At 50.2% G+C, this 27,814-nt stretch overlaps 1 protein-coding gene across 9 annotated transcripts in view; it reads left to right on the forward strand.

Annotated features, from left to right (window-relative positions):
• Positions 1–27,814, forward strand: part of NCOR2 (nuclear receptor corepressor 2) — a 203,535-nt gene that overhangs the window by 122,615 nt on the left and 53,106 nt on the right. For 8 of the 9 annotated variants that reach the window (XM_072983058.2, XM_072983062.2, XM_072983063.2 and 5 more), the window contains 4 exons: positions 1,538–1,656; positions 2,786–2,958; positions 8,086–8,148; positions 24,772–24,914. In XM_072983058.2, the coding sequence (XP_072839159.2) occupies positions 1,538–1,656; positions 2,786–2,958; positions 8,086–8,148; positions 24,772–24,914 (498 nt within the window). The remainder of the gene's footprint in view (positions 1–1,537; positions 1,657–2,785; positions 2,959–8,085; positions 8,149–24,771; positions 24,915–27,814) is intronic. The other variant, XM_072983060.2, reaches the window with a different exon arrangement.

The following is a 27,814-nucleotide window of genomic DNA, read 5'->3' on the forward strand; positions in this document are numbered from 1 at the left end:
ATGGAGGCCGGTTTCCTCTGATGTCAGATAGGGGATTACCAGCGTCCCTCCGGGCTTCTTCGGAGCTTCCCTAAAAGGTCTGGCTGGCCAGCTCAAGAAAAGAGACGCCCAAAGTTAAGCAAGGCAGAGAGGTCTTCCTAGAAGCCCCTTCCGGTCTGCCCTTGCCAGAGACATCCAAGGGAGGTGGGTTCGCTCCGTGGGTTCCATTTCGCAGGTGGAGGATTGAGAAAGACGAGGTTGCTCAAGGCTCCAGTGGGGTCCTGGTTTCCTTTGTCATCCAAGGGTAGTAATTCTTGACCTGTCGCCACCCATCCAGGTCCCTCCTCTGAGCAAAGCAACTGGGCTGCGAAAGCACCCACATGGAAATGTTGTTGACAACAAATAGATGCAAGACCAATGGCCACTTGTATGGAGGCTGTTCCTAGCCGGGGGCCGAAGGACTTGAGTGACATAAATGTTTAACCTCCACCTTAAATGCCCATGGACTCCGGTGACCATATTTCCATTGTACACCTTGTGTGTGTGTGTGTAAGGATCTCATGTCCACAAATTTCCTCGAGTTTTCCTTTGACATCACTTGGATTGCGTTACGCTCTCTGTTTCATCCTGTAAGATCAACGGATGGGTTTCCTTTCCTTCCAGTTTGAGCGCATATAGGATAATCTTACTGTTTCTCCAGTTTACCGCCATCAGCCTCACTCCACAGATCTGTGTGATGTTGGAGTAGATGCCCTGGGATGTCAAGGATTCATATGATTTGTATTTGCTTTCTAGGTCACTAATTAACTGCCGATCCCTGGGGGGGGGGAGTTACAAAATAAAGCTAGGTATAGTATGGGGGAGGGGGAAAACAAATCACAGGATCAGACCAAAGCAGTTCTATAAAACAACACTGAACAAAATAGAAAGAATAATGAAGAAATCTGACAAAACAGCAAATAATATAAGCCTAACTGTGCAATCCTTGGCATGTCCACTCAGAAGTATATCCTCTTGTGTTCATTGATGTTTATTCCCCGTTAAGTGTAAGATAGGTTGCAGTTTGAAAAAATGAAGGAGACACATTAAAAATGAGGCCTAACGAAACAGCAGGGAAGAATGTATAATGGGTCGGCAGAAGTGTGTTTGTGTGTATGCGTATTGGCTGCCAGTCTTACACTTCCATTTATTTATGTTAAATAAAGGGTTTTCTGTAGAGTAACGAAGCCACATCCTCCTGCTTTCTTGTCCCCATTCAGTGATTCATGTCCAGCTGCTTATTCTATACTGAGCTCATCATCAAAATTGTAATTTTCTCTCTCTCTTTCAACAACTTTGAAACCGAATTAAGCAGGCAGCAGGTTTGTGGAGTCTTCTGTGGGTGGGTTTTTTTTTTCCTGCTACAATCCCAAGATCTGTCAGACAGAGTCTAGTGCAAACGATGTACATTCAGCTTGCAGCTTCTAGGTATTTTTTCCTTTCCAAAACCTTTCTGACGGGCTGTTTTGTCCAGATGTGCTCAAGCTGACTGGTTTCCCGTTTCCTCTCTATTGCTTAGCAGCAGCAACAGATGCCCCGTAGCAGCCAAGACGAGAAAGATGAAAAAGAGAAAGAGAAAGACATGGAGAAGGAAGAAGAAAAGCCAGAAGCTGAAAACGACAAAGAGGAACTGACAAAGTGAGCCCCGACTTGTCTCTCTCCCCTTCTAGGAACCAGAGAGCTGGCGGCACAGCGCTGGCGCGGTCACTTCCCTCTTCCCGTCTTCTGTGGTGCGGGGCATTGGTCGGGCGGAAGCCCACCGTCCCGGGAAGCTTTTTGTTCATGAGACGGAGAAATGCCCTCGATCATCTTGAGCGCTGCCTGGAGGGAAAGGGGGTGGGGTTAGAAATGTAGATACGGCAGGATTAGACGAAATGGAGAAATTGGTTGACTTGTCTTCAACACTGTGGACAGAAAACGGGGCATATGTTTTCCGTGTGTGTGTGTGGGAGAGGGAGAAGGTGTTCCTTTGTGCCTCCCAGTGTCCCAGGAGGGGAAAAAACACAATAATTTGGGGAGCAAAACATTTCAAGAATTAAAAAAAATAAATACATCTTTTCCATTCCTGGAGTTTGCTCTAAAGTTGGATTAGAAGCAGCTGCTTTTCGTCTGAGGGGGTGGCTGGGCACCGATGCATTTGCGATCATCCAGGGCCATAAGTGTCCCATCTCTGGACTGCAGGGATGCTGTCAGACAGCGCTTAATATCTGCCCGTGTATTCTTCGTGCGAGGCATGGTGTAGCACAGATACCACTGTATTATTCTGAGGTATCTGTGGCAATGCTTGACTGAGGGCGTCTGGTCGCCCCGCAGCAACACAGAGCGTGCAATGCAACACTTAAGCTTGTCTCTATCCGCTTGTGGAGCAGTGCATTGTAGATGTCGGTGGCCTCCCAACTAGTAAGGGAAGCGAAATGAGCACCACTTCTGTGGAAGGTTTGGCCGGCTGCTCGCTTTCTCTAATGGGCCTTTAATCCTTGGCTTCCAGGAGCGTCTGGCTTTACTGCGTTAGGTTCTGCACAGAGTTTCTCAGCAGGTCCCTTTTGGGAAGACAAACAAGGAGAAGCCAAGATGATTCGGCTGCCCGTCTCTCTTGTCAGGTCCCTCAACAGTTGCAGCCATGAAACTGCCACTTTCCTTGCCAGAAAGCAAGCACAAAACGGGAAAGTTTCCCCCGTTGCAAGAAACCGGGAGCAAAGATGATGGAAAGGTGGGGGGAAGGAAATGTTGAAGGTTGAGAGTTTTAACATGTTTCTAACTCACGCAGAGAGAAAACCGAGGATACATCTGGCGAAGACAACGACGAGAAAGAAGCGGTTGCCTCCAAAGGGCGCAAAACCGCCAACAGCCAGGGCCGGCGCAAAGGGCGCATCACCCGCTCGATGGCCAGCGAAGCCAACAATGAAGAGGTCGCCGCTCCCCAGCAGAACTCCGAGCTGGGTAGGTACCGGGGAGTGGCCAAGGCAGTGGGGATCAGGGTGTGTCAAGCCGTGCGGGTCAAGCTGGCAGGTAAAAAGCAGCAATTTATGTCCTTGCTTGGTTAGAGCAGAGTGAGCCGAGAGCAGCCCCTTCCCCCCCGAGTTTGTTGGATTACAGTTCCCATAGTTCCTTACTATTGACTACAGAATCTAGGACTCCTGGGTGTTATGCAGTCCAAAAATCTCTGGTGGGCTGCAGCTTATCAACTTGCAGCCAGATCTTCCATGTGTTCAACAGGATGTCTTTTCTTTCGATCAGGAGGCTAGTAGCTTCTGCCCAGAGGTCACCTGCAGGGGTGGTCTTCCTCGTTCTTTCCCCTGCTCCTTCTTTTTCCTTTTCGGTCCCTTCCTTTCTGGGCTCCTCTCTCACCCTGTCCCGCTTGCGTGCCTTTCCCTTCTCCACGGAGCAGCAGCAGCAGCGGCTGCTGTTGGCAGGTTTTAGGCAGAAACCTTTCCAAGTCCCATCCAAGAGACAGAACCTTTTGTGACCCTCTACGGAGCACATGCTCTTTACCGCTGGATTATGGGTACCTTCAGGTCCTCTTTGTGGGGTTGCAGAGGCCTCTTGTTGGCTCCTCTGGGGAAAACGAGATTCGGTACACCTCGATTCCAGCGGATCATTGGGACAGCGAGCTGCATGTTTTTAGGGCCGGGAGCATCTTGAAAGGCCGTTTCCTTCCTCTATGTTTGCATCTTGGGCTATAAACCTTGGGCAAGTTACCCCTCGTAGCCACTTGGGGGCCTTGACGTTCTGAGAAATCTCATCAAGGGAAGGAATTAGGCCGGTCTTTCCTTGCGCTGCGGCATAGGCTAACTGAACCCACAGCTTTAATCAATATAATTGGTAGATTAATCAACCAAAGCTTTGGTTGATTTACCGATGGGGATCAGTGCTCCTCGTTGACTGAAACATTAATCAGCAAGGGGGGGGGAGCGTGTTTCATTTCTCGTTTCCTTCGTTTTATTGAGCCATTTGCAACTTCCTTTACTGCCAAGGAGCTCAAAGCGAAAAGCTTTCAAGTTGGATTTTCCCAACAATCCGTGATCGTCCTCGTGCTTTCGTGTTCAGTTGAGCGCAAAGTGTGTTAATACTCATTTGCAGGCCTTGCGAACGCACCGTTCTGATGTTCTGGTAATAAATGGGGTGAATTTGAATTAATCGGACTAATCAGCTAATTGGTTTGGCTCAAAGGCAGATGGCTAGTTCACTTTTATCATGGGCTGTTTCCCCAGACGTTGAATATAATCCTTAAGTAGAGCCTCTTTCATGCTTGTTTCTGTTCCATGTCATGCCTAGTGCTAAAAAGAGAGAGAGAGCGTTTAGTTTTGTCAAGGTCCACCTTTGTTTCAACCCTCTGCTCCCCCTTTATTAGAGCCTTGTCACTTGCTTCACTGCCTGCTGATGTTACTGTCCAGCAAAAATCTAATGCAAAGCCTATAGCATCTTTGACATTTTAAAACAGACTTGTAAACCGGGACACAAACGTTATTTGCCGGCTGGGAGGCTAGTCACTTTGACCAACACAGAGAAACAGAACGTAGCCTGCTAGGCTAGTTCTTTTTAAAAAGTCCCTACCAGCTAGCTTGGCAGAGTAAGTACAGATTACTCCATCTCTCCTCTCTTCTATATTTCTATGCTGGCCGTGAAGCAGCAGGTATCCATTCCTTCATGACTGATGCCAGGAGTAAATGGGGCCAGCGTAGAGGGAAGGTGGTGCTCTCTTCCGCCTCTGCTTGCTCACTGGTTTAGACCCCAGAGGTTGGGAGTTTGATTCCCCCCCCCCACTGGGCCTCCTGGGAGAAGAGCCAGCCTGGGTGTCCTTGGGCCAGCTGCACAGTGGTCCCAAGGCTGCCCCCCCCAGAAGAAGGTTATGGTAAATCACTTCTGTGCATTGCCTACCTAGAAAACTCTGGAAAGGGTTGCCATAAGTCAGAATCAACTTGACGGCATGCAATAACAATCATAAGAATATTATTATTAATCTCATGAGTCGTTAAATGAAAGTCTGCTTTAAGAGCCAAAGCAGAAATAATGTGACTTCAAAAACCTTTACAGTGGAGCGCGCCAAAGTTAATCTCTCCTTTAGCAGTCAAGACAGGAAAAGGGTTTAGCTTTTTATCTGTGGATCGTGGCTTTGAGGGCACTCTTGGGCAAGGCATTCCCCGCCACCACCAGTCACCTGGTACAAAAAGTAAGAGATACCAGCAGAAAAACGCTGCTAGAAGTGACGTTACCTAAGGCGTCTTCATTTGCACTTTGTAACAATCCTTCTTTGAAAAACTGGATGGAGGCGGAAGTGGGCAGGCAAGGATCTTTCCGAAGCAGCCTAGCTGGTTATTTCTGGTAACTTTTCCAGGCTCTGGCTTAAACGTCAGGCTCCCTCCTCGATTGGTCTTCGAGAGAGGAGGATCACCCTATTTCCCCTCGCCTTTGGCGCAGCAGGCTGCTGTGTTTACACAGTACCGCCTGCTGTTTTCTTTGCCTCTCCTTTGTTACGGCGGCTATTTGTTCTTCTGCTTTGTATACCGCCATATGTTTGTGTGCAGAGAGACAGTGAAAAGATGACCATAAACAAGGCATCGCTCAAAATAAAACCCCTTCCACCGCCCACCCCCCAGCGCACCTTTTCAGCCTGAAGCTTCAGGATTCGGTCTTCTTAAGCTTGGTCCGTGCATGAGGTGGAAACAGGGTGGTAGATAGAATGCTGGAGGATGTGTCCCGTGAGGCTGGAAAGAAACCAAGCGCCAAGCGAACAAGGGAGAATTCACGGATTGTGCCCAGTGTGAAGCTGATTCTTGGTTTGGCGTTTTCCAAAGCCCCATATTGTTACCCCTGGGGCTAAAACTCACGTATGTGAGAAGCCTGGTAATTGTCCGGATCACCAGCAACGAGCTGTCAAAAGTAGATTAGTTTTGACCAGGAGATTGGGGTGTGTGTGCAAAATGTTTGGTAGTAATACTTCTCCGTCCAAGAACCAGTAGAAGAGAGACAACCCAATTAAGAGCCTTTTTCCACAGCACTGGATATATGGGTAATGTTGTGACGCTCGTAGAAAAGGCGTTAAAGACGGGCGCTAATTATTTGGTCATCAAGGGCGTGATGTGATGCTGGCTTGCAAGGTTATTGTGAGACCATGTATGTGAATTGCTTGGAACATGAACAGATGATGGAGAACCGCGATAGCCATGACTTGAAGCTCTTTGGGGCAATTTGTTGGTTGCATTTCAAAGCAGACGTAAGCGGTGCACTTGCCCCTAATGTGCCATGGCACGGGGTCATGTCTGACCGCAGGAAAGGAAGGGGAGATGGGGGTGCAGCTGGAATCCAGTCTAGGCAGCTGTAAGGGTAGACCCTTGCTTTTCCCTCCCGAGCCCTTGACGCTGGTCAGGTTGTGGTCATCAAGAACGGGAGCTTGCTTCTTGCACACCACTTTGTTACTGTTGGTTTTTCTTCATGTATTTCTGAGACCATTTCAACTTTCCCCCTCTTTTCAGGCACCTTTTGAAAACCTTCAAAGGCTGTTTTCTTGTAAAGCGGACTGCCTCGGCTTCTTTCGCTGCGATCAAAATAACACTTTCTCCTTGTTTGTTTAAAGAGTAACAGCTTGGAAATGGAAGCCCGCTTCCTTGCTGGTGTGTGTTTGTGTATGTGTGTTTTTGAATGACTCACGTTGGGTAGCTGTCATAGGCCTGCCCTCTCTGAGGGTTCAGGCTGTCTGAAAACTGATGTGTTCTTCAAGTAGATAGAAAACCATGAAACCACATTTTTGGTATTTAAATGCTGGAGACGCAGAAGCTGATTCCACCGTAAAAGGTTAATTGTTACTGAAATTTTCCAGCAGCAGCAATTGACTTTCCCCCACCCCCTTTTCTTTCTGCCTGAGGGGGGCGCTATTGGTGGGGGCATCTGGTGGGGTCCTGTGAGGCAGGCTTGAACATAAAAAGCGAGCTTATACTGGAGCAGACAGAATACTGCTTCTCTGGCCCGGTGCTATCTCTCTTCCCTGACAGCAGCTCCCTGGGCTCATCCACAGAGGTCTTGACCATCGATCATCTCCCTGATCACTTAGCCACTAACCTCCCTCTTGCAGCTACCCCCCACCCCACCCCGCTGTCCTGCTTGTTGTCCTGAGAAGAGGAATGAGATCTGAACAGGAGGAAGCAGTTCAAACGCTGTGATCCTTCGCAGTTTAGACCAGAAAAAGGGTCGTGCTGATGATTAGCAAGCAGCCACCTCTCCCATTCTTTTTATTCCTCACCCCCTCCCACCCCCACGGTTGCCAACAGGCCATGATTTTCCTCCAAATATCCTGCCATCGATTGTTTTACAGTCCTGGTTTTGAGAAACCCCGTTTGGGTGGCAAGTCCAATGGGTCACGCTTCCACGTTCCATTCTAATAAAAAGTTTGGGGGAGGTCTGGCCATTTCTGTTTCCCCGCTTTTTTAGTGGTTCAGATCCTCCTGGACTCTCTCTCTCCGGCCAAAGCTAGGAAGCAGCACGCCTTCAAACAACGGGTCCGGAAAGTGCTTTGCCGAACCTGCCCGTCACCGTTCTTTGGAAATTCCCTCCGTGCAAGGAAGCTCTGCTGTGGTTCAGAAAGCAGGCACCCCCCCCCCCCAAAAAAAAACCCCAGCAGGCATTAAATTATTTTTCTTGACTATATTCCAAGCGTAGGTGCAGGAGGCATGGAATCAAAAGTGAAAGGAACCCATGAGCGTAGAGAGATGCCTTCTTGTAAGTCAGGCATTTGATCCGGTAGGCTCAGGGTGGCCTGTTCTGGCTGGCAGCAGGGGGTGGGGGGGTGGGGAGACCACATGGTCTCCAGCAGAGCTTTCTCCCAAGTCTTGCTTCCACCTAAAAGTCTTTTCGCTAGAGCTGGTACCGGTCCAGTCTAGGATCTTTTCTTCTCCTTCCAAAGCAGGCTCTCTCCGTTGAGTGATGTGTCCCCCCCCCCCCGGGAAAGGGACAGAGTTGAGAGCAGCAGGAAGGAAGAGAAAAAGAAAAGGTCCTCTCCTTTCGCCCGCCCTTGCTTGCGATGGACGGCTCCGCTCACTCCTCTGACGGTGGGGCTCTCCTTTTCTCTTTCAGCCTCGTTGGAGATGAACGAAAGTTCTCGTTGGACCGAAGAAGAGATGGAAACGGCGAAGAAAGGTGAGGCTGGCCCTTTTGGCCCTCCTTGGTTAAGCCTGTGTTCCAGTGGGGGAGTCAGCTGGGGGTTTGGCCCCAAATGGGAAAGGCAGGAGTGAGGATTGGCAAAAGGAACAAAACGATGATTGTGTGAAGTCCTTCCTTCAGAACGTATTGGATGGCTTATAGCCTAGATAGGAAGACATATTCTGTCTGGGGTGCCGTTATGTGCCATCAGATTGCCTCTGACTTAGGGTGACCCTACGAACGGATGCTCTCCAAAGTGTCCTGTCCTTAACAGCCCTACTCAGCTCTAGCAAACTCAAGCCTGTGGCTTCTTTGAGGGAGTCGGTCCATCTCATATTTGGTCCTCCTCTTTTCCTGCTTGCCTTTCCATCTTCTCCAGCATTGCTGTCTGTCTAAGACCTGCCTTTTCAAGCTGATTCCTACAGAACAATGTATTTTTTGGGGGTCTGTATATCTGATACTGCCACAGAGGTGCAGACAGGCAAAAAAGAGATGTCCTTAACCTCAGGATCTTGTTGCAGAAGAACCTTTGCTTTCAAATTTAAAAGCAATCTTCCAGCCCTCCCATTCTGCAGCGGTGGCATTCTAGGGCTGTTGGCATTTCCTGGTGAGGTTTGTAGAGCCAGAGACGGGCTGGAATAAAATTCAGTGATCGCAGAAGCAGGGCTTCAGAATTCTACCTAGACCCTCTCCAGAAGACCAAGTAAATCATGTGAAGAAGAAAGATGGGGGGGGGGAGGGAAAGGAGATTGTTTGGTGCAAAATGGCCCATAGAAGTCCAACATCTGAGTTTGGTTTGAGACTCAATTTTGCTTTCTGGTCCAAGGCCCGAGGCGCCTGCCTACCACTGTGCCACAGGTTTGTGGGTGTGCCTCTGATTCTCCGTAAGTGCTGTGGCTGGCCTCTGAGGTGTGTTGTTGATGGATGGCTGCTCCTGAAAAGTAAGCCAGGCCAAGGAGACGGATGGCATTCAGGTTGGGATGGCTTAAGCAAAGGAAGGAGGGATTACAGGTTGCTGGGAGAGGCGAAAGGAGGAAGCACCCTGTAATTAACATTAAGCAAGGAAATGTAAATCTGGCAGGAGGAAAGTTCTTGCTTAATAATGCTTTTGTGGTGAAGTAAACCCTTGATCCAACAAGCTGTCAAAACGTACCACACTATATAGAGTATGGTGCTGTTGCTGAAGGGCTTTTGTTTCCCCCCCCCCGTCTCCCTTTTTAATAGGCATCTGCATCACCGTTAGATTGAATGAGTAACCAAACATGTATAAGGAAGGGAAGAAGGTTTTGATTCATTAGATACTTAGTAGGATTCCCTTTTTCTTGGAAATGATAGCAAGTGTCATCTCCCACAGGATTCTTGCCCTTATCCCTCTTAAGATCTGGAGCAGAGAAGTTTGAAATAAGGATGCCACAGAACAGGGCTCTGTGGGTGGAGCTGGAAGACATGTGCTGAGACAGGGCACACAGATGGCTGGCCTCCCCTCACTTGGGCAAACTCCAGTCCACCAGGCCAGGAGTGAAGTCATCTTGGTTGGAGAGAGGTTGGGAATTGAGCTCCTGAGGGGGGCAGTGGATAGGACAGGGAGGCAGACACAGAAGATGTAGTAAAATACAGACCGATGGCTCAAGGAAGAGAAGGAGTACTGTACAAGGGTATCTCGGGGTCGTTCCGTGGCGCATATGGCCCATACCAAGGAACTGAATCTAGAACAGCGATGCCCTTTACTGCCACCACAACAGAGTGGCCACAGAATGGTATTGCATCTATCCACCCTGCTGGAGTGAGTGGGCATAGTACAATTACATGAAATGCTATAGTTTTTGTTCCCCATTTTTTAAAGGATTGAGAAGAGTTAAGATTTAATGGATGTCTGTTGGATCATCACGTTGGTTGAATAGTACAATTCGGAGTGGGTGTGACAGCACACAGCTTTGCAGAGTTTGGAAACATTACCTCTTGGGCATACGGTTTCAAAAATCCCCTAACTGGGCATGGTTCACTGGGACAATCTGGGCATGGCTGTCCAAAAAGGAATAAATCCAGTGCCTTGTAGCCATGCTGCTTCTCTGTGGATACCTCCCGCCAAATCCTTCATCATCTGTTTTGAATGATTTCTTCCTTCTGAATGTCCCAATGCAGCTCTCCCCAAAGGCTCAGGGCAGGAAACAAAAAAATAAAAATAAAATAAAAATAAAAATAAAAACAAAAGAAAAATATATAATGCAGAACAAATGTCCAGTTTTTTTAAAAAATGATTTAAAAAAAGATAAAAACATACCGGTTAAAGCCACCACCACCCCACCCCACCCCCAGTGGTGTCACCCTGGTTATTAAAAAACAAAACAAATGTACTTTGAGAAGATTTCTTTAAAAATCTTAAACCAGTTAAGTGTGCAGTCTGTTCAAACGCATCTTTCCATCCCAACTGGAAAATCCAGAGCCTGCTTTTAGATTTTATTGTCATTTCGTTTTACTGTGAGTGTTTTTTTTCCCCCTTTTGTTTCCACTCCTCTTTTCTGGATCCTTTGCTTGCCTCTCTTTTCTCTGGCGGCCGTGCCCCTGCGTCTTCCCTATGAGGAGTCGCCAACCTCCATCCCGGACTGTCTACGGGGTCTTTCTCAGTCCTATCAGGAACCCTGGACACCCCCCATAGGCAAAGCACAAGGGCTTGACCTCTGACCTATGGCCTCCCCTTTGAGCAACACCTACAAGGAAGGTGTTCTGGGACTCCCCAAATCTTGAGAGTATGATTTTGGGCAGCTCACAAGGCGCGTGGGGGGGGGGGAGGGTGGGTCTCTTCCTTACCCGAAATAGCTCTACAGCGCCACCTCGGATCGTGGCTGAGAGGCATACTGCAGCTTGTTGGCCCGCCCGACCCAGCTGGCTTTCTGTAAAATAGGACGGCTCTGGTTGGGTTCTGTTGTTCCTATCGGGAAGAGAGGCTGTCCCCCCCCCCCTTCCCTCTCGGCCCTGCCTTTCAGGGCCATCGTTCGCCACTGCTTTTCTCGTGAACGGCCCCTTGCGTGGCTGCGGCGGCTTCTAGGATCCGACATGCCCTGCCTGTTTTGACCTGCTTTTTGCCCTTCCTCCCCACACCTACCGGCTCTTTTTCACGGAGCTTGGTCCGTGCCTACGGTGGGCTCTCTTCAGCTCTTGGGGCCTCATCCACTAGCCTGCGCGTGAATCCCAGGGGCCACACCGCTCCTCAGTGTGGGCAAGGCCGGGCCAGGAAGGTCGTACGTGCTCAGGATGCGGCCGAAAAGGTGGGCTCTTGACGGCTGCTTCCTCTTCTCGGATTTTGTCGGTCTGCTCCTGGGGGCAGAAGCATGCCAACCCATGCCAGGCTGCCGGTGGGCATTGCAGTGCAATACACACACACCCACACACACCCCCAGGGTGACACTTAGCAGGACCTGGTGAGCTTCTACCAGGGCGAACGGGCACTTCTGGAAACCAGAGAGGGGAACTTGTTGTGTGCATGGTTTCGGAGAGGAAGGAATAGTTTGGGGTATTTTTCCCCCTTCTTCTTCTTCTTCCCCCTAACCATCTCAGGTTGGCATTCTCTCCTTCAAACCTCCCTCCCACCGTGTTTTTCACACTCTCTTGATTGGAAAGCTGTTTCTACAGCTTCCTGAGCAATGCGTCGGAGTTGTGGGGGCAGGCGGCAAGCATAACGCTTAGCGCCTCTCCTGCTGCGTTGTGCTCCCTCCTCCCGCACGCTCGCCCCTCTGCCATGACGAGCTTTCTGGCGCTGGGCTCTTTCCCCCTCCCCCTCCTCCTCTTCCTTGTTGTTGTTGTTGTTGTAAAGTTCTATAGGAGAAAAAATATATATAGGCTGTGTTTTGAAAGGGTTGGAACGTGGAATGAAAAATCCTGGAAGGGAGAAGTTGTCAGTAAATTACTATAATTTTATTTATTTATTGTTCTCCCCCGTCCTACATTTTTAATTTTGTCGCATTGCTGCTATCGTTGCGGGTCATGCAAAAGAAAAAGAAAATAAATGGAGCCGGGCTATACAAAGATAGATATTCTTTCTCATAGCTCTAAATTCTCATCAAGTACAGTGGTATATCTGGGTTGGGACTCTACCAGGTGGCATTTCCACAACTTAATGCACTTCTGTGCTCACCACCCATCCCTGTCCACCTAGAAAACAAATGTTTTTCTGGCTATAATCCTTGCTTGTGCCGTATGGTTCATAAGAACCTCAGACGAGCCCTGTGCTGGATCAGGCCAAGGGCCCCTCTCGTCCAGCGTCCTGTATCTCTCACAGTGGCACCACCAGGTGCTGCTGGGAGCGCACGAGAGACAATGAGATCCCGGTCTCCCGGTCCCAATCCCCTGCCTCTGGCCTTTGGAGGTCCCTTCTTTCCAAGCCTGGAGATTATACATCCCCATCACGGCTTGTCACCTGCGATGGACTTTTCCTCCAGGAATCTGTCCCAACCCCTTTTAAAAGTGTCTAGGCCAGATGCCATCACCACACCCTGTGGCAAGGAGTTCCACAGACGAGGCTGCCATATGCGGCAACATTCTGCATAATTCCTAGCTGTACCTTATTGGCATCTTATTACATTATACTCTGTTTCCCCGAAAATAAGACAGGGTCTTATATTAATTTTTTGCTCCAAAAACGCTGTAGGGCTTATTTTCAGGGGATCTTTTATTTTTTTTCATGTACAACCATCTACATTTATTCAAATACAGTCATGTCCTCTTCTTCTGGTTGCTGTACAAGGGTGGAGGGCAGGGTTTCACTTAACTAGGGCTTATTTTTGGAGTAGGGCTTATATTACGAGCATCCTGAAAAATCATACTAGGTCTTATTTTCGGGGAAACAGGGTATTATTGTTATTATTATTATTAATCATAGAACTGCACATCTGGGGACAGACCCCATGGATCGTTGAGTCCAGCTCCTGCCAAGGAGACTTCACTGGGGAATCAAACTTCCAGCCAGAGACTTAAAACTGCTGAGCTACCCAGCATGCAGAATTCACCCTTTCTGATGATGTTCTGGGATCAGAGGGAGAACTCTTAGGATCTGGGATTCTGTAGACAAAAGCCAGATGCCCTGGAAAGATCACAACCAAGGCTGTATAACATTCGAGGCCATATATGGAATAAAAGGCCTAGCTAGGACTGACATACTAGTTTTCTAGGTGCAGGCTTTTAGTGCAGAACAAAGGTAAAAATATGCTTCCCCTCGCTTTTACCCTAAAGTAGGAGTGGGCAAAAGGTGTTATTGGCTTTATATTTATCAGCAGGAGAGCAGGTTTTATGGTGGAGTTTTGAGTGGGGGGAACCTGATGCTAACAGGTTGGTCAAGAACTCCTGGGATGGTGGCCAAGCGCGGGAAACGTACTGGCTTACAGTTGAGTAGACGTGTTAGCCTGATCTCTTGGTTTTGGCTTCCGGTGGCAGACTCTGTGCTGAAGGCACACGTTTCTAGATGGTGGATCTGGGCTCCCCTGGCCGGCTCTTAATGTCTTCTTCCTCGGGTTGAAGCTTTCTCCAGCTTTTGGCTGCGATCAAGCTCAGTATGACCCACCAAAGGCTTCCTAAAAAGTACCAGGAGGTGGCATCTTCCTGATTTATATATCATTGTTTAGCTTTGCTTTTCCACTAAAAGGAAAAAAAAAAGAGTAGCACTTCAGAAGAGGTGGCAACCATCAATAAAAAGCAAATGAAGCCATCAGGCCATTAAAATAACCACAATAATAAAGGTCAGTAAAAATTAAAAAGTAGTGTTAGAGGCCAGCTTGAAAAGCCCTTCTTCCTGCTCCTCCTAAAAGCAGGGGAAAGGGGGAAGCTCTCTCCCGTCCTCTTTAAGCACAGCTATCTCCCCTCTTTTGAGATTCAGATCCATCCCAAATGGCATTTGCAAAAACCCCAAGCTAGGCTTTGTTTCCCCATTTGCTGTTGGAAGGAGCCCATCAAGAATCCTTGGCACCTGATAGATTGTGCCTTATCTGGCGGATATTTGTGTGTGTGTGTGTGTGTGTGTGTGTGTGTGTGTGTGTGTGTGTGTGTGTGTGTGTGTGTGTGTGTGTGTGTGTGTGTGTGTGTGTGTGTGTGAGAGAGTGAGAGAGAGAGAGATTTGCTGTCACTCCTACCCAGGACACAATTTCTCAGAAGAACACAGAGAATAAACTTGACAACACTTGGCAAAGCTCCCTTGGAACAGGAGGGTTATTCTCCTTCAGTGTAACATTGTGGTTGTTTTAATACAGGTTGAAACTCCAACACACACACACACACACACACACACACACACACACACACACACACACACACACACACACACACACACACACACACACACACACACACACACACACACACACACACACACACACACACACACACACACACACACACACACACACACACACACACACACACACACACACACACACACACACAATCTTTTAAATGTCTCTCCCTTGGCTTGTCCCTATGTATTGCTTACAGCTCTGGGTTATAATATTTCACCACCCACCCCTCCTTTCTTGCCTTTGGGTTAAGAGATTGTCCTTTTCCTTGGCATTTGGAGTTGCTGGCAATTGAAGGGGGGACTCCCCTCCAGGCATTTTTTTGTGGTGGTGGTGGAGGCTTTGTTATGTCTTTTTCATTTGCAGTTTTATTGTTTTAATAACTTTTTAAAACTATGTCTTTATTGTTCTGTTGCCGTGGTTAGCTGCCTTTAGAATCCTTTAGACAGCAAGGCTGGTTCAGATATTTTAAACAAAGTGTGATATTTGACTTCGGTGGTTTTGCTTTTATTTTTTTTAAAGAATATTTTAGAATTTCTTTTGCAATCAGAATGCTGGGTTATGAAGATGTCGGTCCCGTTGCATCCATGCAAACTTATTCCCAAGTAAAAGAAGGAGTGTAGTATGTTATAAACGTGATAGTGGATGGGACTCAACACATACACACATTTTCCATGCTTGAGCAGGGATTTGAACCCAGTACACACCTCTGCATGTCTTCACAGAAATAAGTACCATTCAATCCAATGGGCCTTACTTCCAGATAAAGACATTCAGGATTGTAGTGTTACTTTGAATTCAACTCAGTCACCTTTTCCCCCAAGCAAATGTGATCATAATTGCTGGAGGGAGCAGATTGCCAAAAGATGTTAAAACTGAGCAAAGAGCATCATTTTTATTAAATCCATGAAATCTGAGTGGGATTAATTTTTCACCCAAATGTGGATGTCCATAACTGTCCTGCTTAACTCCGATAAACTGGAGGTTGTGGCTTCCTTTAGGGAGTCGACCCATCTTGTATTCTGTCTTCCTCTTTTCCTGCTGCCTTCCGCTTTTCCCAGCATTCTTGACTTTTCCAGAGAATCCTGCCTTCTCAGGATGGGCCCACAGGAGGACAGCCTCCGTTTCAGCATCTTTGTCTGACCTCCTGACCTCTTTGCTCCTTATCTTGTTCTCCAGTACAAGCAGGCAACAGAAAGGTAGATATCCAGCTGTCATTCATTTGCATACATTTTCACCAGCTCCAGAATTCAGTTCTTGGGAGAAGCTCCTTAGCTCAGAGGTTTTTGAAAAACTGGGTGGCCCAGGCATCCCACACAACAGTCCTGGGTTCCATGGCCCTCAAGAACACACTGGGGTGTATCACCTTATCTTATGAGCCCATGCAGTGAAGCTTTAAAAGTTCCGGTGGATTGGGAATAAGAATCCTAGAGGAAAACGGGCAAGGCAGGTTTGCTCCCTCTGGGATCTTTCCCTTTGGATGGTTGGGAGAGGAGGTGGCAATCTTCTGCTTCTTCCATAAAGTATAATTAAAAACCTCCAAGGCTATCAGAAGAACAAAGCAGCTCTTTAAAAGGCAATAAAAGGGATCACATCAGTGTGCTGAAAGGCAGACAAGAAAAGCTTTGATCAGCTATCTCAAACTGCTTCCAACTCCCTAGTAACCATATACAGTGGTGCCTCGCTAGACAATGATAATCCGTTCCACTGAAATCGCTGTTTAGCGAAATCATTGTCTAGCGAAAAGCATTTTCCCCATTGGAATGCATTGAAACCTGTTTAATGTGTTCCAATGGGGAAGAATCGTCGTTGTCTGGCGAAGATCGGCCATAGGAAAGCTGCTTTGCGAACCACCGATCAGCTGTTTAAATAGCTGTATTGCAAAGCTTAGATCCCGAAAACACCCGTTTGCGAGCGCAGAGGGAGCTGTCAAAATCATTGTCTAGCGAAAATCGGTTTGCGAAGCAGGGACCAAACATTGTCCAGCAAATTCCCCCATAGGAATCACTGTTTTGCGAATTACTATAGCGATCGCAAAAAACCAACGTCTACCGAAAAAGCTGTCATGCGGGGTAATTGTCTAGCAAAGCCCCACTGTAGTAGGATTCATGGACTAATGACTGCGATTAGGGTTCCAAGCACCCTGCACCCATGAGCTTAGCAGTCCATTCTCACAAGAGCCCTGCAAGGTAGTCCGATGTCAATTTATCTCTGAGTTTCAGCAGGACTTTGTTCTCCAAAGGCCGCTGGGTGCATTCAAGGCAGAACTGAGGCTTGGGATTCCATGAGACCTGCTGTCACTCTTAACCGCAGCATTGCACCCATTTCTAGTCACATGCAGGAAATGAGCAATGCGGGGGAGCTGCGCTTGCATGTTTGTACCCATAGTGAAGAAGGATTTGGCCCTTGTGCCTTTGCCCCCATTGCGCTTGAACTCTGCGAGTAATTTGCATCCCTCTGTGTGTACACACACACACACACACACGGCCTCTTTTTTTTTTTTTTTTTTGGTCTCCCACAAGAGGTTGACCGTCATTGTGCATGAATATTGCAGCTCTCAGTGACAAGGGCTTCAAGACTGTTTAGCCAGTAAGTTCCCCTTTCTGCTCTTCTTGCCCATTTCTTTCACTCTGAATGATCAGCTGCAACAATCTGTACTTTTTGTGGCTTCTTAGGTGACCAAAGTATTCTAGCTTCCTGTCCTTAAAAGTGGCTTATGAGTTCCTGGTCTATTTTTAATTGCTGCATTCGCCTGTATTGAAACTGGTAATTCCATGCCATACCGTGTTGCTGACAGATGCCATCAAGTTGCCTCGGACATACGCCGGCCCTCGGAACGAGTGCCCTCCCACATACCCTCCCTTTGCTCAGTTCTGGCAAACTCAAGGTCCTGGCTTCCTTTATGGATTCAAGCCACCTCACGTGTGAGCTTCCTCTTTTCCTGCTGCTTCCAAGTTTCCTTGGAATTATTGTTTCTCCACCCCTTTGCAAATAGTCTCTTCACAATGTACCTTAAGTACTATAACTGCCATATACAGTACTGTATTATGGAACTGAGAATTGCTAGATACACTATGAGTTTCTCAAAGCCAGCTGTGACTCTCTTTTTTGTTGTTGCCTATGATGTTCCTCACCTTAGGGATGCTGCTGTGGACTGTCCAACAGAACCAGTGTGTGTGTGTGTGTGTGTGTGTGTGTGTGTGTTGTGGTTGGATTGGAAGTCCACCCGTGGGGCGCAACAGGGCAAAAAAAAGAGACCCAGCCAGACCCCCCTCCTTCTCTCTTCTCTCCCCCCCCCCCCCCCGCCGAGTCTCTTCTGCCAAGAAAAACCCCTTTGATTCACATCAGAGCAAAGGAAGCTGTTAAGAAAACCTTTGTTTTCCTGGATCTCTTTCGCGGGCTGTTGACATTCAGAGATGAGAGAGAGAAAGAGAGAGAGAGAGAGAAGAGAGAGAAGAGAGGGTTGCCAGAGGTGGGGCCGCGCCCTCCCCGTCTTGGGCCAGCGCCACGCTGCTTATGAGCGCTCTGTCTAGAGGTCACATTCAGACGAAGCAAACTTCTGGGTCACCCTGGGGCAGGCGCGGCGGGGCCGGCGCGGGAGGGAGAGGGGAGGGAGCGAGGGAAGGGAAGGGAAGGGAAGGAGCGCGCCGGCAGCCGGCGATTACGCGCCCCCTCGCCCGCCCGCTCGCGATCCTCCTGCCTTGGAGAGAGAGGGAGAGGGAGGGAGGGAGGGAGAGGGAGGGAGGGAGGGAGAGCAAGGGAGGAAAGCAGCCTCCCCTTCCTTCCTCCTCCTCCTCCTCCTCCGTTGACCTGCCCGGCCCGAAGCAGCAGCAGCAGCAGGCGCGGCGCCGCCGCCGGCAACCGGAGCTCTTCGCCCGTCGGGGCTTTTCTGGCCTCGGGGATCCCGTCTCTCCCCCCCCCCCCCGTCTCCCCGCCTCCTGTGCCTGCTCCGGGCGGAGAGGAAGGAGAGGAGAGATCGCCGGGGGAGTCTCGTCTCTCTCCCACCCCCGCCGCCTTTTATTCCCCCCCCTTCTTTTTTTCCTTCTGCTGGGGGGGAGTTTGTCGGGAGAGAGGAGCCCGGCGGCGGCGGCGGCTCGAGCGAACTTTGCACGCCCGCCGCGGTGGCCGGCCGGGGGGGGGGGCAGGAGGTTTGGACCCCTCCCGAGGATCGGCCCAGGAGGCCGGGAGAGCCCCCCTCGCCCCCCTCCCTCCCTCGCCCCCTCCCTCGCCCCCTTCCCTTCTCCGAGTCGCCGGCGAAGAAGAGGAGCCTCCTCGCACCCCGGAGCCCGGCATGGCGCGGGAGCCCCCCCGCTGCTGCTGCTGCTGCTGCCGCCGCCCCGCTTCCTCCTCCTCCTCCTCCTCCTCCGGGGCCAAGGGGTCCCGCAGCCGGCGCTGATCCTCCGAGCCGGGGCCGAGAGAGCGAGAGAGAGCGAGAGCGGGCGGCTGGGATCCAGGACTCCCATCCCGGGCCCGGAAGGCGCCCCTCGCCGCCGCCGCCGCGCCACCGGGGCATGCCCGGCTCGGCCGGTGGGCGGCTGTTCCAAGGGACCGAAGCCCCGGAGGAGGGCGCCGGACGGAGCACCCGCGCTTCCCCCCCTCTTATATTTTTGGAGAGGGGGTTCTGCTCTTCCTCCTCCTCCTCCTCCTCCTCGCGGGACTCCCGAAGCCGCCGCCGCCGCCGCCCTCCTCCTCCTCCTCCTTCCCCGGCCTGACGCATGTTTGCTGTCGACCTGCCAGCCGGGGAGGGTCACCCAGAATGTAAGTCCCGGGCGCGTTTTCGGGGGGGGGGGAGAATCGTCGGGACGGGGGGGTGGCGGGAGGAGAAGGGCGCGCCGGCCTCGGGCACGGCCGGATCCCGGGGCTGGGGTGGGGGTGGGCTGCTTGTTTGGGGCCGGGATCCCGTGAGGGATCTCCTCCCCGGACCCGGAGAGCGTGGGGTCTGCGAGTCCCCCGGCACCTTCTTCCACGGGGGGGGGGGAGAGAGGGAGGGGAGGGTGTTTTGGTTTCTCTCTTTCTTTTGGAGAGAGCTCGGCTGATGCCAGCATTGGGGGGGGGGGACGCGCGTTAGGTCAAAGTTTGTGTTTATATGGGAAGCCCTGCGCCCGAGGGGGGGGTGAGGGAGGGGAGGAGGAAGGAATCGGGATGACAGGATGATGGGCAGCACGGGGACTGGGGAGGTGGGGCGGGGGGGGCTCTCTTCTGGCCGGGCGAGCGAGCAAGCGGGGCGGGTGTGTGTGTGCGTTCTCCTGGCCAGCTTGCAGGTGGCGGCGGCTGCCATCTCTCCTTCCCTCCCCGGGCTTTGTGCGTGTGGGGATAATTATAGTTTTGGGAAGCAGGTGCTGGTGTTTTGGTTGTCAGGACTGTAAAGATAAGGGCAGCTGTACGTACCAGTTTGTTCCTGCAGGGAAGACTGGGTGGGGTGTGTGCGCTGGAAAGACAAGACCGCCCTGGCCGGCCACTGCCACCGCCTGGGAAGGAAACAGGACACCTGCAGGACCGCTCTCCCGCCACAGCCAGAGAGAGAGAGAGAGAGAGAGAGAGAGAGAGAGAGAGAGAGAGGGCACCGGGCGGCTGGCTCAGTTGCAGGAGCCCTGCCACCCTCCCGGGCTGGGGGGGGGGTTCTGCTCCCCCTGGGCATGCCCTGGGAACTGTCGACCAGCTCTCCTTTAGGGAGAGAGCCAGGATCCTCTGGGTGAGTCTTCTACCCATGTGCCTCTGTCAGGTGTGAGGTCTGGATGGAAGGGTGAGATGGAAGTAAGGGAAAAAAAGAAGTGGAAAGAACGGATTAAGTTACCTAGGTCAGTCTACTTTTAAAAGCACATCACATGTTCTTTAAGTGGGCTGGATTCCCCTTTCTTTTTTGCACCGGTGTGGCATAGTGTTGGGCAGAGGATCGGGAGATCCGCAGTCAGATCCCCCCAATGAGCTGTGATCTTGGGTCAAGCCCCTGCTCTCTGAACCTGATCTGCCCCACAGGGGCTGTTATGGGGATACAGGGATGCGGTTGGGGCAAGAGCCGGCCATACGCATCGCCTTCAGCTCACGGAAGGCAAGACAAGAGCGAAATGTGTTCAGTTGCATTGTATTTACACAACCGCCTTGTGAGGCAGGACGGCCTGAGAAATGATCGTCCCCTTATTAACGACACCCCATGAGCCGGAAGAAGGCTAAAAGACTAATACCTAGATTTTCTTCAGACTAATGCCTCGCGGGTGTTGGGGTTGGAGACCTCATCCGTGGAAAAAATGCGGTTTCAGAAGCTGCACGCTGAGATCATGTGGGGCTTATCATTCCCCTTCCATGCAGAACTGCTTGGGAGATAAGAAGGGGCAGGAGAGTCCCATTCATCCTGGCATTGAAAAGCAGGCAGAGGACAACTGAAGTTTAATGGGTAATCCTCAGAGCACCACCCTGCTTCCTTCAAAAGGAGATCCGTGTGGAGGTGCTTTGTAGCCACCCTAAGAGTGAGCTGGCTATGCAGTTTGGCTGCCCCCTTATAAGGGTGCAGAACGTCAGATGGAAAAACTGCACCACCTCTCTGTGGAGCCGACAGTGGGATTATTTGCATTTTAATCAAGGAGTAAACCGAAGCTGAGAAAACTTGATTCATCCAGAAGAAAATGGGTGGAAGGGGGGGGGTTTGGCTGGCCTCACTTTGAACTTAAGGCTCTCTGGTGTCCCTTTTTTTGGAGACAAAAGCTAGTCTGAAGGTCGTACCCAGAGGAGATGTCCCGCATTTACTCAGAGGTTCCCCACAGGGGTTAACGGAGTACGTATTTGTGATGAAAGTTAGTTTGCCGGAAGTTCAGACTTTCGTTAAAAAAAAGAAGAGCTGGGTGTGGCCACTTTTGGGGGCCAGAGATTGCATGGGGATCGGTATATCTGTGTATGGCCTTGCCTTCTCATGGCACCATGTGAAGATTAGCTCGTTTGAGCTAAGCTCGTTTGGCCTAAGCTTTCGGGGACTCTAGCCCGTTTCTTGGGTTTGAAAAAGTGGGCTGCTGTCCGTGGACGCTTGCGCCAAATAAAAATCTCTTGGTTGGTTTTGCTGCAGTATAGTGGAGCTGTCCCTCAAAATAGGAGGAGTATCTGTGTCATGGAGAGGACTGGCCTCTTGGAAGAACACCGAGGCAAGCCAGAGAGGAGCTTGGGGGTGAACAGTTTTGGTTCTGAATCTCCCATAATCCCCCTTGCTGACTGAGGATTAATGGAGTTGTCATCAGAAAAGTCACTGTCCCGAAGCTTCTGGCTCTCTCTGGCCTCTTAGCCTGGGCAGGAGTTGAGTTGAGAGGGTGTTATAAGTGTTTTTGAGGCCAACGGGGTGGCTCCCTTCCTAACCCACCTTAGTCAGCAAAAGCACAGCCGCCGGGCCTAGGGATCAAGCTGTGGGATTTGTTTTCTGTTGGTGAGCAGAACAGGAAAAAAAATCTGTTAAGGTTCCGAGCCCGGCTGTTCAGCTGACTTGCCGATTCTGACCGGTCGTGCTTTGCTGAGGTTCTCAGCCAAACTGTTTTTCCAAAGCCCCATAACCCCGAATTTATTTAACTGGGGGGGGGGGTATCAGCTGTTTTGAAAAGTTCTCCATCATTGGGGTGGTTCTTGACTTCGTCTGTCTTTGCTGTTGTTGTTGTTGTGGTTGTTGTTGTTGTGTGCTGTTGGGGATCTCCAAAATGTCCCCGTCCTCAACCGCCCAGCCCAGCTCTTGCAAACTCAAGCTTGCGGCTTCCGTGAGGGAAGTCCTCTACCTTGACACCCTACCTTTTCTCTTTTTTTCAGTTTTAAAAGGATTCTCAGGCAAGTCAAAAAAATTTTTTTTTCCTTCCCAACTGCATTTTAAATTGTGCAGTGGATCTTATCTTAAGCTTCCTGCTGGGTTTTATACCGGTTTTGCTGCTTCTCTTGCATATTGGTTTAATGATCTTATCTTGTAGAGTTTCATTGTTTCATTGTTGTGGACACGTTTTTTTAATTTCAGTGTTTCTCTCATTGGTGTTGTATAAAGGCTTCGAGTGGTTTTTCTGGGGAAGGTGACTAATACAGTCTCTGCTGTGTGTTCTTCCTTCCTCTTCTCCTGACTTTGTGGGTTAGATCCAGACTTAGTCATGTGTCAAGTAGACCTACTTCAGCCAGTGGAAACTGAGCAAGCCAAGACTAAGTCAGTCCCCACTGATTCCAGCAGATCCCTGTTCAGTGTGGATTTAACCTGTTCTAAAGACCTATATCTATAGGGTGAGAAATTTCTGTCGCATAAGAAGGGGCCCTTAACTTGAAGGCTTAACCTACAAAAAGTTTCTGCAGGAGGAAAGGACAGTTCCAGGGGCTTTCTGAGGTCTGGGGTCTCCTTCCAGAGCAGAAGCCAGGGAATGGCCCCACATGTTTGCTTCTCTGCCCCTTCCAGTGAGTTTGGTCCAGGCCGTTTTTTCCCCTGAGGCAGTGGGTGTATCAACACTCCCCGATTCCCAACGAGGGGCCTTCACCGAGGTGCGCTTCTCACCTTTGAAAGGGGGGGGGACTGTAGAACACAAGCCATTGCACACACAAGATCCCGTATTCCAACATCTGGTTTCTCAAGAGAGTTGGGAAACTGGTGATGATGAGGAAGACTCTGAACCTTGGAGAACTTAACTGCTCCTCACTTGCAGACCCCTTGGGGCTCAGAAGGAGAAATGATTTGATACATCATAAGGGAGCTTCTCATGGTCTTTTGAGTGCCGACTCGAAACTCAATCTGTCAAGGAGCAGGGCCTTTCCGGTGATGGCCCGCATGAAGGGACAGCTCCCTTCCTTGACAAGAAGTGCTGCACTCAGCATTTCTGAGTGTGTAGGAAGTTAGTGCTAATCTTCCTTTCCTGGGTGGTGCTTGAGCAATATGGAGAGCAGCGCTCTCGTTCTGTCTGTGTTGCTTTTATTACTCTCTCACCCTGTTAAGCGGCTATTGGGGGGGGGGAGGGAATGGATCTTCAAAAGCCAGAAGGTGTGACAGGACCAGCAAAGTCTCAAGAGCTCTGGTTTAAGAGGTTTGCTTTAGTACAGGATGTATAATCCTGTTGTTGTTGTTTGGGGTTGGTTTGTTTTTTTCAAAATACTTCTGTAGCATCGATGTGCATTTTTGTTTGGGAATGCATTTGGGCGCTCTTCCTTCCCATAACGACTCCTTCACACAGCTTTTGCGGGCTCTGATCCTTCAGGGAGGCGAAGGCAGTGTGTGTTTGCAAACTCCTTTTAACGGGTGGCTTAAAGCTTCTGTTTGTTGGATTCAAGCCATTGGGAGAAATGGCCCCTGACCCCTTCAGGAACAGGTTAAAGTGTAACAGGACAGGATTTGTCCTGAAATGACAGAAGGGTACCGTAGGTGTCGAGAATGAAGGGGAAAATTCCTTTTGTCATTTTCCTGGATTTCCCTTGTTTGTTCTTTTTCAACCTCCTCCTGTGAGCAAATTATGGCAGATTCCTCTCCTCTGTTAGGCTTTCTCCGTTGTCTCTGCCACCTGGCAAAAACTGTGTGCTTGGAATCCAGGATCCCTCATCCTGTTCCAAGGAGAGGCACAAGAGGTTGCATCTGAGACTGTCTTCATCTAGAGGATGTGCTTTGCCACAGAGTTGCGAGTCCTACCTTGTCCGTGGATGTCATTAGTGGGTGAATTAATATCCCCTCCCAGTTTTTAAACTGGGGCAAAGGAGTGAATAACTTGATATTACCACTTCCTGGTTTTGAGGGAGATGCAGAGCAGAGGATCTGGGTATGTTTTAGAGACACTTGCATGAATTACCAGCTTTTAAAATGAATTAAAATCCTCTACCGGGTTTTCCATGTTCCATATCAATGGAAGCTAAACCTTAAAACCCCTACGAATTTGCTTTTGGTGGTTCCTTCTTATTTTTTCATGATATATCCCACACCTTTAAACTATTCTCTTCTCTTTTTGCAAGTCGTACAAGAAAGCTGGGGAGCTATAAAGTGTGCAAGCTAGACCAAGCGGTTAGCCCTTGCCCCATAGGCTCCTTAGTTTCTGAAGCTGTGGGAGGCATGGATCACATGCTTTCAAACCCATCTTTGCAGTTTTCAAGGACTAGAGACGTCCATTGTTTTTTAAGGACAGCTGAGATCGTCCGGGATAATACTGTGGGGGCACGGTAATATACAGGCGGTCCTGGTTCTGAGGGTCTTTCTAGAGGTTGCGCTGTAATCTTTTGACTAGAGTTGTCCTTTGGACTCCTTTCCTCAAAAAGCAAAACCAGTGTCCAGTTGCCTTTCCCTCCCACCCTCCACCCAATAGTCACCAGACCGGTTGGTTTTCAGCTCATCTCCTGACCCTTTGCCCCTGTCTTTCTGATTTGGCAGGTCTTCTTGAACATGGACGCAACTGGTCGGCCATTGCCAGGATGGTGGGCTCCAAGAGCGTCTCCCAGTGCAAGAATTTCTACTTCAACTACAAGAAGAGACAGAACCTGGATGAGATCCTACAGCAGCACAAACTGAAAATGGTAAGCACAGCAGGCCTGCTCCCCAGATATCTTTGGTTGCTTGTGTGGCCTCCGAGATGGACCTGTACGATTTACGTGTTTTGATGTGTCTTCAAAAAGAGTTGTATGTGTGTGTGTGTGTGTTTTGAAACACTCATGTTTCAAAAATGAAATATGAGTGTGCAACTCTGCCTCTTGGCTGCCTTTAAGATCAGGGAGAATCTGTTGGCCAGTTTTGGAGAATTGTGGAAGTTTGCGTGACTCACATAGACAAACAGTTGGGACTGATGAATGTGGGGGGGAGAACTTCAGCCCCACTTCTAAGTATTTTGCATGTATTTGTGTTGAGCTGATGGAGGAAAGGAAAGAAGGGACGCAATGTTATTTATTATACTATTCCAGTCGCTTTCTGCTGACTCCTCCATTACATGAAGGGCTGTGTTGGACTGAAGTGGTAGCAAAGAGAGCTCGTGATGACGGCTTCAGTTATTTTTAAGTGCTCCAGGCCATGCTGACCTGGAAGTCTTGGGCCGTGTTGCTCTTCGGGTAATATTAGTTTGATGGTCTTCTTCGTCTGCTGTCGACCTCGTGGCTGTTCCTGCCGGCAGGGTTGTTCACGACCTCTGCGTTCCTCTCTCATCGTTCCAGCTGTCGTTCTTCTGCCTTTGGCAGTGGCTTCACCTGAAGCATAAAAATTAAGCGGGTTAGACGGTTAATGGCCGGGTTGGGAAAACGACACCGTTTTTCCCGACACCAACTCCCAGTTCTTTGAGCTGACTTGCTACTTAAAGAGCAGCCAAGAGAGGAAGGAAGTGGCAGCTGGCCTTCTTCCTTTGGCTTGCCAGGCCTAGCCTTATCCAGGAGAGAGATTAATTCACATGGTCTCCCTAAATCTGAAACCCATATCAACAACGAGAGGCCAATAAAAGGAGGAGAAAAGCCGCAGCCAAACAAGAGCACAAGAAGTGTGTGTGTGGGGGGGAGTGCTTCACAGGTCCTCTCCCCCCCCCTTTTCTGGCTCTTGTTACTGTTCAGGTTTTCTGGGCTTCAGGACCAAAGAAGCGCAGAGCAGGCCTCTGTTCTTCCGGATCTCCTCTGCAGGCAAGCTCTCTTGGGCAGGAAGCATTGCTGAACGGTGTGGAAGTTAAAAGCAGCATCTCTTTCTAAAGTTGGGTTTAGGCGCTCATGGATCAGTTGGGGAGAAGCTCTGGTAAGGGACACGCCTTCCGTTCGCAGGTCGGCTCTCTGGGAGCTTCTGCCAGCCGCAATATTTCTTGCTAAAGGCCCTTGATTTAGGTCTGCCAGGCATTCAACTCGGGTCCGTATAAAGGCTGGAGAGGTGCACTGTCCCTGAGAATAGACGTAACAGCCAACAATGGGCAGCGGGGCCCCTATTGGTTCCCCCTTTCTCCCCCAGTAGCCAGCCAGGCTGGGACATTTTGAGATGAATGGGTACATCCAGCCTTCTGCCTGGGTCCCTTTTCCGACCTTGCTTGGGGACAGGGGAAGATTGGGAATGCAAAGCGTACGGCTCAACAATCTCTCGCTTTCCTACAAAGATGGGACGGGGCTGGTTGTGGCATGGCGTACTCTTTGGCCGACAAGAGAGGAAGAGAACAGACAAAGCGGCTGTGCTCAGCGGCAGACCTTGTTGTGTCACGCCAGCCTAGCGGAGAAAACCATAGCAAGGAGCCCACGCCCAGGGGGGGGCATTCACGCAAGCGACCTTGATAACTTAGAAACCTTCTGTTTTGATGGTGTAGAGGCAACAAAGGTGGGCACACACTGGAGCCCGGCGTGGGTAGCGTTTTGTGAATGCTCCACAACCCGTTTGGAGGCACAGCACAGCGGGCTGCTCAGGAACTGCCGAGTGCGGCAATTATGATTATTTCATTTGAAAAAGCATCGTGGGGGTTCCGGGCTTCATTGCTAATAGAATCCTCCCGCCTAGCCCAAGGGGGCACTTCTGAAAATACCACACAGTCGTAGCCGAATGCAGGAATCTCTCCCGCTTGCTTCTTAATGCGCAAGCAAAAAAAGCCCATTAGTCCCGCCAGGAATTTGATTTTCTTCTTGACTCCGGTGCGGACGGAGGGGGGGGGGAGAGGGAAGGGAGAATCAGGACAGGAGGAAGGGTCTGTTTAAGGTTGCAGAGGGGCCTTCAAGAACATTCAGGAGGCCGTTCTGAGGAATGGGAACGAGGGTGCAGTCTTTTAAAACAAGAGCAACCGGAACAACCACGCTCCATGTTTGAGGAATCAAACAAAATGGAAAGAAAGCCCCCCCCCCCAGTAAAGGAAGGCCTGAGGCCTGCCGCCAAAGCGCGGGCCGGCTGTTTCAGGTCGACTCGGTGAGATGCAGTCTTTGCCCATCCTTCCTCTCTTTCTCCTTCATTTCTGGTCGCCTCCACTTTCGTTTTCTCTTCTGGATCAGGACAGAGTTCCTCCAAAGTCCAGCCTCGTGCTTTCCCCAGCGGCCAGCCAGAAGGACCGCCGAGCAGGACCGCCGAGCGACAGGGCTATTCTTCCCGACGAGGTGCTCCAGCCTCCCTCTGTCCTTTCGTCCCCTACATGGGCCGAGTTCTCTTTTAAAGCTGCCTCTCTGAGGGGTGGCCTTTAACTCACCTGGTGGCGGCCACACAGCCCATGTCCTCCCCGAAATCTCTCTTCCTCCCCCTCTCCCCCCGTTGGCTTCCTTGTGGGAGACGACGTTATAAGGCTCTGGAAAGGACTGAGAATTAAATTCCCCATGTTCCCCCTAGGGTCACCGTTGGCCCCTGATGTTTTGCCGTTGCGCGAGTCCTGCCCTGTTACACCAGAAATGAGTTGGGCTGGTCAGTTGCGATTGGCAAGGTTAACCACAGCCCCCGCGGGCAGCAGTGGCCTGGTTTAGGATGTGAGATGGGTCGCGCCCACATACCT

This window comes from Pogona vitticeps, chromosome 14 (assembly GCF_051106095.1).
Source record: "Pogona vitticeps strain Pit_001003342236 chromosome 14, PviZW2.1, whole genome shotgun sequence".
Lineage (NCBI taxonomy): Eukaryota > Metazoa > Chordata > Lepidosauria > Squamata > Agamidae > Pogona > Pogona vitticeps.